General features: G+C 36.5%; 1 protein-coding gene across 2 annotated transcripts in view; it reads left to right on the top strand.

The window, feature by feature from the left end:
- The window catches only part of KIAA1328 (KIAA1328 ortholog), a 380,212-nt gene that overhangs the window by 133,874 nt on the left and 234,135 nt on the right, over window positions 1-12,203 (top strand). Inside the window, exon 6 of one of the 2 annotated variants that reach the window (XM_065890102.1) lies at window positions 1,323-1,438. In XM_065890102.1, coding sequence (XP_065746174.1) covers window positions 1,323-1,438 — 116 coding nt within the window. Of the gene's footprint in view, window positions 1-1,310; window positions 1,439-12,203 lie in introns of both variants that reach the window. The other variant, XM_065890101.1, reaches the window with a different exon arrangement.

The following is a 12,203-nucleotide window of genomic DNA, read 5'->3' as shown; positions in this document are numbered from 1 at the left end:
AAGAGAACAGAAAGTGAACATGGATAAATGTAACTCTTACTTGTGAGCTGGTATACTTAGAACTAAGTATCCTTTTCCCTGGCTCATTGGAAGAGGTATTTTAAACAACAACATACATAGAATTTGTAGCCTTTTGTGTCTGGCTTCTTTAGCATATAATATATTCAAGTTTTACTCATATAGTAGAATGTAGGGATACTTTGTTTCTTTTTATGGCTGAATAATATTCCATTTTACAGGTATACCACATTTTGTTTATCCATTTGTCAGTTGATAGACATTTGGATTGTTTTCACTTTTTCACTGTTATGGATAATGTTGCTCTGAATATGCATGTATAAGTTTTTAATGTGAACCTATATTTTCAATTCTCTTGGGGAATTGGAGTAGAATTGTGGGTCATGGTAACTCTGTGTCTAACTTTTTGAGGCACTGCTAAATTATTTTCCAAAGCAGCGGCATTTTACATTCCCATCAGCTATGTGGGAGGGTTCTAATTTCACCATATTCTTGCCAGTGCTTGTTATTGTCAGTCTTTTTGATTATAGCCATCCTAGTAAATGCAAAGTGGTATCTCACTGTGATTTTGATTTGCATTTCCTAGTAGCTAATGGCTAACAATGTAAAGCATCTTTTCTTGTGCTGCTTGGCCATTTGTATATTTCCTTTTGGGAAATGTCTATTCAAGTCCTTTGCCCAGTTTTAATTAGGTAATAGTTTTTATTGTTGAGTCATATAACATCTTTGCATATATATGGATACCAGACCTTATCATTTGTATGATTTGCAAATATTTTCTCTCATTCTGGAGGTTGTCTTTTCAATTTCTTAATACTGTCCTTTGAAGCACAAAGTTTTAAAATTTGAAATCCAATTTATTTATTTGTTCTTCATTGCTGTGCTTTTAGGTGACCATTGCCTAATCCAAGGTCACAAAGATTTGCTTTTATAAAGTTTATAGTTTTAGCTATTAAATTTAGGTCAGTGATCCATTTTCAGGTAGTTTTATATATGGTGTGAGATGGGGGTCCACCTTCATTCTTGTGCATATGTTTGTCTTCATCAAATTTAAAGACTTGAGAAAGAAAAATTTTAATAGGATAAACATTGTTACTCCCTGTGAATTATTGTTTCATGATTTTGAGGGGGATACATATGCTGTGTTCATCTGAAGACTATAGCTTACCTGCACTCTCACCAAGTATGGTTACATTTCTGTCTCTATTTTGTTTGTTGAAATCTGAAAAACAATACCGATATATGCAGTTTAAATCCATTTATTAGCTTTTTCCCTTAATTTGCAATCTCACCTCTTCAGCTACAGTATAAAGAATGTCAAGAACTTCTAAGCCTCTATCAGAAATATCTATCAGAACAGCAGGAGAAGCTCACTGTGTCTCTCTCAGAACTTGGTGCTGCTAAAATTCAGGAACAACAGGTAAGCATCTTTTTTCTTACCTTTTCTTGTCTTTAATGGATCAGCAAGATGTCAGAAGAGTTATCTGCCTTTTACTTTGTCTCACTGTATACAACATTGTCTTTAGACCTACAGTTACAGCATGTGATTGAGTTGGCTTCATTTACTTCCCTGTTTCCCTTTCCTCTTCTGTTCCTGGGGCCCAGAGGTCAGGAATGATTACTTGAAGCAGGCTCTGGGTCAGGAGGGAAGCTCCTGATTGTATGAAAGCACAGCAGGAGTGATAAAGAAAACCCACTGCTCTTGTTACTTAATGAAGATCAGGTGGGCTCTTTTTTTTTTTTTTTACTCATAAGCCTCTTCTAACTCATGTTTAGAGTTTTAGAGTAATGAAAGTGTCTTGGCAAATTGTAAAAGCTTTAACTGGAGAAAACTGGAACATTTAGCATGATTTTGTGTTTGTATATATGTATTAATCACATAAGTATATATGAGAGTGTTTGCATATTAACATTTATATACATATCATCAAATAGTATATATTATATAATAAAATGAAAGTTCAGAACCCTGCCAGTTGTGACGTGAAACAAGTTCTGAAGACTTACTTCTTGCCCTCTAGCAAGTGACATTGGTTGTCTTTTTCATATCCAAATGAATTTAAATGGATGAGGATAGCTTTTGTATTAAAACGTTGTAGAAAAAACTATATAGAGTGTCAGAGTCATTCATATTATTATTAAAACATGGATAATGTACTAACTAAAGGGTTATCCTCTCCCTTTGAATAGTAGCAGGTCTTGAATGGTTTTCTGTAAATATTCTAAAGAACACTGTTCTGTTCAACCTAGAGACACCTGTCTCAGATGGGTTAAGAGTTTCGGCTAAGAAAATCCATTTTTAAACCTCAAGTTTGGACATATGGAAAAGTAAAAAGAAAAGAAAGAATAATAATTTTGCTGGAATGTGGCATAGCTTAGACTTTTAACGTACCCTCCCTTTTTTATTTTGAAGTCACAATATTTATAAGAAAGAACCACAGTATGAATGGTTTATTTGTATTCTAACTGGAAATATTTTCTTTTGTTCTGTTTTCTGAAAACCTATGCTATAAAATGAGGCAGAGGAAGGTGGAAGCTAATCTTTTTATTTGGATTTGTTTTGCCACTTTGAAAAAGGGCAGTTTTTAAGGTGGCACTTTCCTAATGCTCTCATGGTCGGGCTAGAGAAGATTATAACATGAAGATCAGATTTCTGACTTTCGTCTTTACATTTCCACTCCCTCTGTCTCTATGACAGATGTTTAAGGGCACAAAAACGTTGGCCAAGGGTAGTGGAGGAGAGGCTGAGGGACTTTTCAATTGCCAGTAGTTAAGGATATAGACTGAGTCAAGAAATAGTCATTAGGGAGTTTAAAGACATCCAGATAAAGAGGCCTAGCCCTTTTTCTATCTACTGCTGAAATGAGGGGAAAATAAAACTTTCTAAAGGGTAGTATTTTATGTTTAAAAGAGTGATTCTTGGAGGTTTCCCTAGAGACCAATCATAGTTAACACTGCCTCTCTTAACCTCAACCCTGAGGAGCAAAACTTAAAAAATTACAAATACTAGGAAGAAACTGTTGGTCACAGGTATGGAGAAAGTATACTCTCAAAAGGAGATACTACGGGGGCTTCCCTGGTGGCACAGTGGTTAAGAGTCCGCCTGCCGATGCAGGGCACACGGGTTCGTGCCCTGGTCCAGGAAGATGCCACATGCCGCGGAGCGGCTGGGCCTGTGAGCCATGGCTGCTGAGCCTGCGCGTCCGGAGCCTGTGCTCTGCAACAGGAGAGGCCACATCAGTGAGAGGCCTGCCTACCACAAAAAAAAAAAAAAAAAAAAAAAGGAGATACTTCTGAATTTTCATTTTGACTTATTCATGAGAAAATTTTAAAACCATGTTTTCAGGAAGTGCCCCGTGGTCAGACTTTATATTTAAATGAAATTGAGAGCACTTGTAGACTCTGCTATTTGAACCTAGAGAGGGAAAATAAGTTTCTTTTTGAATACCAAGTGGAGATTGTCACCCGTTTCCTTTGTTATCTGATTTGTTCTTTGTGACAGGCTTCTCTTAGCTAAGCAAAGGTAAGCACCTTCTCAGTCACCCTCATGGGAATTGGGTGAATTTGGTGGACAAATCTACTTCCTGTCAGGAAGGGCATCATTGTGAACACTCTGAATGACGATGTGGTAAAGTTAGAGGTCCTCTTTATGTGCTCACAAATAGACTACTCATCTCTATCATAGCACTGTTCTAGTTCTTTTGTAATCATTGTTTATTCATCCATCTCTCTCACCAAGCTTTTTTAAAAACAGCATCCTGTTGGTTTCTTTATACTCAGAACCTAACATAGGTTGGCCTAATAAAGTTTTAATTTTTATTTAACAAAATTTCATATGGTAAATACTATGTGCTCCAGGTACTGTTCTAAGCTCTTAACACACATTAAATCGTTTAGTCCCTCAGTAGCCCAATGAAGTTATTATCCCCATTTTACAGAGGAGGAATCCCAGGCAGAACAAGAGACTTGCCTTGTCATCCAGGTAGCAAGTTAGAAAATCAAGATATGAACCTAAACAGTCTGACTCCATATTTTTTTGAAGAGAGAAAGACAAGAAAAATTTGAGATAGCTAAAAAATATTGAAAATTTGCTTTACAAGCCCTTGTTTCTATGACCAACCCTCTTTTGGATCTTAATCTGAAATCCAGTTTTTTGAATGCCAGAGCACAAATACACTAGAGATGGTGGGAAACTATTTGATTTTCCTGTGAGTAGCCAAAATGTCAGGTAAATATAAAATTTTATTTGTTCTCAAAATAAGGTTTTTTCATAGGCAGACCACTCTATGACATAAATCACAGCAAGATCCTTTTTGACCCACGTCCTAGAGAAATGGAAATAAAAATGAGCAATGGGACCTAATGAAACTTCAAAGCTGTTGCACAGCAAAGGAAACCATAAACAAGACCAAAAGACAACCCTCAGAATGGGAGAAAATATTTGCAAATGAAGCAACTGACAAAGGATTAATCTCCAAAATTCACAAGCAGCTCATGCAGCTCAATATCCAAAAAACAAACAACCCAATCCAAAAATGGGCAGAGACCTAAACAGACATTTCTCCAAAGATATACAGATTGCCATCAAACACATGAAAGAATGCTCAATGTCACTAATCATTAGAGAAATGCAAATCAAAACTACAGTGAGATATCATCTCACACCGGTCTGAATGGCCATCATCAAAAAATCTACAAACAATAAATGCTGGAGAGGGTGTGGAGAAAAAGGAACCCTCTTGCACTGTTGGTGGGAATGTGAATTGGTACAGCCACTATGGAGAACAGTCTGGAGGTTCCTTAAAAAACTAAAAATAGAACTACCATACGACCCAGCAATCCCACTACTGGGAAACCAGAATTCAAAAAGAGTCATGTACCAAAATGTTCATTGCAGCTCTATTTACAATAGCCAGGACATGGAAGCAACCTAAGTGCCCATTGACAGATGAATGGATAAAGAAGATGTGGCACATATATACAATGGAATATTACTCAGCCATGAAAAGAAACGAAATTGAGTTATTTGTAGTGAGGTGGATGGACCTAGAGTCTGTCATACAGAGTGAAGTAAGTCAGAAAGAGAAAAGGAAATACCGTATGCTGACACATATATATGGAATCTAAGGGAAAAAAAAAAGTCATGAAGAACCTAGGGGCAAGACGGGAATAAAGACAGACCTACTAGAGAATGGACTTGAGGATATGGGGAGGGGGGAGGGTAAGCTGTGACAAAGTGAGAGAGAGGCATGGACATATATACACTACCAAACGTAAAATAGATAGCTAGTGGGAAGCAGCCGCTTAGCATAGGGAGATCAGCTCGGTGCTTTGTGACCACCTAGAGGGGTGGGATAATGAGGGTGGGAGGGAGGGAGATACAAGAGGGAAGAGATATGGGAACATATGTATGTGTATAACTGATTCAATTTGTTATAAAGCAAAAATTAACACACCATTGTAAAGCAATTATACTCCAATAAAGATGTTTAATAAATAAATAAATAGATAAATAGATAAAAAGCAAAAAAAAATAAGGTTTTTTTAAACTCACCTTCAGATTTTGTGATAGAGATGCAGCAGTTCATTTTTCATGAGGCATTCATTTGACTTTAAGAGACTTCTTTTGTTTCTTCTTTGTGTTGGTTGCCATGTGGCTCAACTTGCTCATTATAAGTTTTGTTTATAATTTTATTAAATTTGCAGTTCTTCAGAAGAATGTGCTAGCTTATGGTTTTCTTTTTACTTCTGCCATTTGGTTGAAAAGAAGTTGCTCCATTTACAGAGCGAATTTTTTCCTTGCTTTTCCCCCCATCCTCTTTCTTGCTTTGCCTTAAAGATGAATGCATTCTCCATTCATCTTGTAATTTGTTCAGCATTACAAGTTCTTCATTGTGGAATCTAGAAAGATTTTTCACTTGTTCTATTTAGACTGAGATACCTCACTGACGTGTGTCTGTTACTCCATTTCCTTATCTTAAGAAACAATACTTACCCACAGTATAACCTTGTTCTTGGACATGGGAGGATCTAGTAACCATAGTTTTAACCAGAGTACATTTTAGAATACAGCTCTTCTTGTCACAGTCGAGTGTTACTATTTTGTGTGTGTGTGAATCTGAACTTAAATAATGTCACCTTAAACTCTGATGCTTATAACTTCTATTTTAATCTTATTTGATAGGCTGTATCATTTCAGGAGAGGTATGGTATTTCCACAGTATTCTTTATATTAAGAGAAAGCCTAGGCAGCACTTTGAGTAGCTTTTCCTGCTGCAGTTTGAAAATGTCTCTATGCAAGATTGCCTTAATGTTTTTCTTAACTCTTCCATTTTTTTGCCAAGTAGATATAAAAAGGTAGATTTGGATTCATCTTGAGATTTCCCCCTTTTCTATAAAATGGATAAAATCATCATTACTTTTCAGCCATGGGCAATGGATATTAATGAATCCATGCTGTTCTGATCTAGTAAAAGGCCTTTTATAGAAACTTTTCCATTTTTCCTATGATTACTTGTTCTGTCTTTATTTAGGCCTAGGTCATGGACTGGACAGAATCTGAACTATAATAGGTAAATCATTGCTGAGTGCATTTTTAATTGTTTCTGGGTGGTTTCCATTACTATTGTCTCTATAGTTTGTTAAAAGAGATTTTGTAGTGCTTAGGGCCACAGTGTCTTGGGACTATTTCCTATTCTGTGATTATTTTCATGTATTCTTTTGGTTAAACATTTTTTAACTGCCTCATATAGGCATGTGCTAATAGAGCTCCTTACCATTTTAATTCTGTCTAACCTACTTATGCATTTTAATGTGTATTTACTGTGTAATATTTATTTTAATTCTATCTATACTAAGCTATCTTTGAGTCTGTTATAAGAAGCCCAGATTTGTTGGCAGTCCAGAAGTGTCACCACACTTCTAACTGACAAAGAAGCCAAATCAAAAATGTTATGCCCTTTGGATATCTGTTATATGTCTGACTCAAATGAACTACTAAACTCCTTGTGGAATAAAAGATTTGTACATAGAATAAAGATATGATTAACAGCTGACTTCTCATCAGAAACAGTGGAGGAAAGAGGCAGTGGGATGGCATATTCAAAGAGCTGAAGGAAAAAAAAAAACTGGCAATCAAATAAAACTATCCTTCAAAAATGAAAGTGACATAAAGACATTCCTAAATAAATAAAGACTGAGAGAATTCATTGCTAGCTTATCTGCCTTACAATAAATACTAATAGAAGTCTGCTCAGATGAAAGAAAATGACATAAGCCAGCAACTCAAATTCACATAAAGAAATAGAGCACTGGTAAAAGTAATTACATATCTCTCTTTTCTTAAATAGAAAACTTAAAAGACACCTGAATAAAACAATAATTATAAAACTGTATGGTTGAGCTTATAAGATATAAAGACGTTGTATGTGTGTGTGTGTATGTGTACTTGCACAAAAGGAGGAGGACAGAAGGCAGAACTGTTGGAGAAAATTTTCTCTATATTACTAGAATAAGACTGTCTTTATTCATTGACAGCATGGTCCTATATGTAGAAAATCTTAAGAAATCCACAAACACGCACACACAAAAACATGATAGAACTAATAAATAAGTTCAGCAAGTTGCAGGATACAAGATCAGTATGCAAGTCAATGTTATTTCTATTTACTTCCAATGAACAATTCAAAAATGAATATATTTAATAAAAGCAGTACAATAAAAACACTGAAAATAACAAAACATTGCTGAGAGAAATAAAGATCTAAGATATTATTCCATGTTCATGGTTTGCAAGACTCAATGTTATTAAAATGGCAGTTTTCCCCAAATTAGTCTATAGATTTGTTGCAATCTCCATCAGATTTCCAGCAAATTTTGATAATTTCATTTTTACAGAAATTGATAAGATGATCCTAAAGTTTATATGGAAATGCAGAGTAATACTAATAGCCAAAAAATTTGAGAAAGAACAGTAAAGTATAAGATCACTCTTTCTAATCTTAATGTTTACTCTAAAGGTATAGTATAGTAGATAGAATTTTAACCTTACTTGCATGACTTTTGACCCCTGCCGAAATGGTTTTACTCCCATAATATGTTATGTTATATAATAAAAAGGAGATAATATTTAGATGGGCCTAACCTAATTACATGATAAAAGCAGAGAGTTTTCCCCAGCTGGGAGCAAAAGAGACAGAGAGATATAAAGCATAAGAATGGTATTCAACATACCATTGCAGGCTTTGAAGATGGAAGGGGTTAGGAGCTGAGAGCTGTCTCTGACCAGTAGCAAGAAAAGAGTGATTTAAGTCTTGCCACCACAAGGAACTATATTCTGTCACCAGCCTGAGCTTGGAAGCAGGTTCTTCCTTAGATATTTCCAATTAGAACCTGGCTTAGCTGATAGCTTGAGTTCAGTCTTGTGAGAAACTAAGCAGAGAACCTAGCCAAGCCTGCCTGAACTTCTGACCTACAGAACTGTGAGGTAATAAATTTGTGTTATTGTAAATTGCTATGTTTGTGGTAATTTGTTATACAGAAATAGAAAACTAATACATACAGTTTCCAAGAATATAGTGCTGCCATAATGATGGACATTTAGACCAGTGGAACAGAATTGTGAATTCAGAAATAAACTCTAGCAATTATGGTCAACTGATCTTCAACAAAGGTGCTAACGCAATTCAATGCGAAAAAATTATCTTTTCAACAAGCATTGATAGGACAATTGGACACATGCAGAAAAGATAAATTTAGACCCTTTGCACCATGCACAAAAATTAACTTCAACATTATTCCAACATTGAAGACACCCTTTTTGAAGCCTAACTTCATATATTGATTTTTCTTGGTACCAGTTTTTGTTCTTCTTTAAGTACAGTGTTTTTTATGCATATTACAGTGACCACCTGAACTTGAACATGGATCACAGTATTTCATTTAGTCTTATGTAATTAATAGTAACCAGAAGTACTGCCTTTAATTAAGAAGAATACAGTATTACTTTATTATATACCTGTTCCAAACATAGGTCTCAGGTCTCTTTACCCTCTCAGAGAGTGGTTCTCAAAGGTTGGTGGTCTCTGGACCAGTAGTATCAGCATCACCTGGAACTTGTGAGAAAGGAAAAAAAGAGGAGGGGGCGGTACGTGACACTTGAAAACTGGCCAAGCACTCACTGTGGGCCATGTTATTCCCCTGCTGAACAGAAACAATCTCACAGAACACTAACCCGATGCAAGGTTACTCTGAGACCATGATAAATAAGACAAAACAAGGCCACTTCATAATTATATCTAAATACAGACAAAACCAAGGTCACTGTGCAGCCCACAAGTTACCATACATCCCCTCTCTTGGCCAAAATGAGTGACTGCTACTTCTCTACCAAGTATAGCTTATCCTCTTATGAGTCTCCCCTCCCTAAAGATAAAACTTAGTGAGATATCCACTCATAGAATCATCCCTGTTTTCTGACAGCATCCAATCTAAAGCAAACTCTCACCTGCTTCCCTCCAATTACTCAATCAAAGCCCAAATCCTATATAGTAGGATCTTCCTAACACATCCATGTTTCCCCAAGGTGTGTGTTTCCCCTCGCTGCAGCAAATAATAAATCCAACTTATTTAACTACAAAAAAAAAAAAAAGAATAGAGTATTACTTTTATGGTACATGAAATCCTTAGTAAGAAAAAAAAGACCAGTGAATGATCTGGTATTCAAGTAACTACAGATTTCAAGAGATCCTAGAATAGTGCCTGAAGCTTTGCTTTTTGGAGCCATAATATTAAGACCATTTCCAAATGTCTGGGTATCCTGCTGATAAATTCAGTGTGCTTGTAGGATCGATTGCCAGATCACTTTAACAGCTATACCCTTAAGTCAATAAACAATCCTAGTCAATAAAATATATACTTTTAATACCAAGGAAATGCTACTCTTCACAGATGGGTGAACCTAATAAATCTGGTATTATATCAGTTATGTTGCAAAGATTCTCAGTTTAATAGGAATTAATATTAAAAGTGTTTGTAGGATTCATTTTCACATAGATTTATTTAAAATGTGGTCCAGTGGTATGAATCCTAATGATAATGAAGGTCTTGGGTGCAGGCAAGGTTCTGTTGTATGCGTATAGCATACTGTGCCGTATGAATTTTGACTCCTAAGATGATTGTGCATATTGAATTTCTATGTCACTGTGAACTGTGAGGATTGGGCTAGACAAACAGTTAGAAAGGCAGTTCTTCGTCTCCACCACCAATCAAATATATTCTTTTTTTTTTAAATTAATTAATTTATTATTATTATTTTGCGGTATGCGGGCCTCTCACTGTTGTGGCCTCTCCCGTTGCGGAGCACAGGCCCCGGAAGCGCAGGCTCAGCGGCCATGGCTCACAGGCCCAGCCGCTCCACGACATGTGGGATCTTCCCGGACCGGGGCATGAACCTGCGTCCCCTGCATCGGCAGGCGGACTTTCAACCACTGCCCCACCAGGGAAGCCCCAATCAAATATATTCTTAAGCCCAGTGCATAGAATTTTGGCTTGTCTGCTACTGTAATGTCCTTTACCCAGAAAGTAAACTTAAAATATGATAATTTAAACAATTTATTGTAAGAAAATAGTTAAGGCTCTCTCTCCAATAGAGAGAGAGAGAGAGAGAGAGAGAGAGAGACTGGCCAAAGAAGGTAATGCTTTATCAAAATGCAGAAGAATTAGCTGAAATGTAAATGAGGATAACTCTAATAAAGAACATGAGAATAACTCTAATAGGGAACATGAGAAGCATGAATACTGAGTCACACTTACTGGCTCTGACTCATTGTATATTATCTGGTCTGGAAAGAGTAAGCTATATTACTGTAGGAGATCACAACCCAAAGTGAAGGGTAAAGACAAAACTATGCAGACAGTAAAATGATCCGTAGTTGCCTGCAGTCAGGGAGAGGGAATGAGGGATGAATAGCTAGAACATTTGTCAAAATACATAGAACTGTATAACATAAGACACAAAGAGTGAACCCTAATTAAACTATGGATTTTATGAACTAATAATAACGCATCAATACTGGTTAATCAATTGTAACAAATGCACTACGCTAATGGAAGATGCTAAAAATCAGGGAAACCATGAGGGGGAGAGAGGGAGTATATGGGAACTATCTGCTCAAGTTTTAAATCTAAAACTGCTCTTAAAAAGTGTATTAATTTTGGGGCTTCCCTGGTGGCGCAGTGGTTGAGAGTCCTCCTGCTGATGCAGGGGACACAGGTCCGTGCCCCAGTCCGGAAAGATCCCACATGCCGCGGAGCAGCTGGGCCCATGAGCCTGCACATCCGGAGCCTGTGCTCCGCAACGGGAGAGGCCACAACAGTGAGAGGCCCGCGTACCGGAAAAAAAAAAAAAAAAAGTCTATTAATTTTAAAAATACAATGAAAATAAAGTACAGGATTTAAGTTACTATAAAGTTGTTTGCTACCAAAATTTGTTTTATATTCTAAACAAACTATATTCTTCCAGCTGTTGGTTGGAATGCCACAAGTTAATTAACTAGAAAGTGAGTAGAACTAACCATCTAATATCTGTATTTTAGGCAATTTAGTTTTACTTATTTAATGTCATTTTTTCAATGTTTATTTTCTTATTAGTCATCCATTTTATACACATCAGTGTATACATGTCAATCCCAATCTCCCAATTCAGCACACCCCCACCCCCACCCCCCGCCGCTTTCCCCCCTTGCTGTCCATACGTTTGTTCTCTACATTTGTGGCTCAATTTCTGCTCTTCAATCCGGTTCATCTATACCATTTTCTAGGTTCCACATATATGCATTAATATACAATATTTGTTTTTCTCTTTCTGACTTACTTCACTCTGTACGATAGTCTCTAGATACATCCATGTCTCTACAAATGACCCAATTTCATTCCTTCTTATGGCTGAGTAACATTCCATTGTATATATGTACTGTATCTTCTTTATCCATTCATCTGTCGATGGGCATTTAGTTTGCTTCCATGACCTGGCTATTGTAAATAGTGCTGCAGTGAACATTGGGGTGCATGTGTCTTTTTGAATTATGGTTTTCTCTGGGTATATGCCCAGTAGTGGGATTGCTGGGTCATATGGTAATTCTATTTTTACTTTTTTAAGGAACCTCCATACTTTTCTCCATAGTGGC

Source organism: Phocoena phocoena, chromosome 13 (assembly GCF_963924675.1).
Source record: "Phocoena phocoena chromosome 13, mPhoPho1.1, whole genome shotgun sequence".
NCBI classification, from domain to species: Eukaryota; Metazoa; Chordata; class Mammalia; order Artiodactyla; family Phocoenidae; genus Phocoena; species Phocoena phocoena.
Note: the sequence above shows the minus strand (reverse complement) of the source record. Positions and strands in the feature narration are given on the sequence as shown.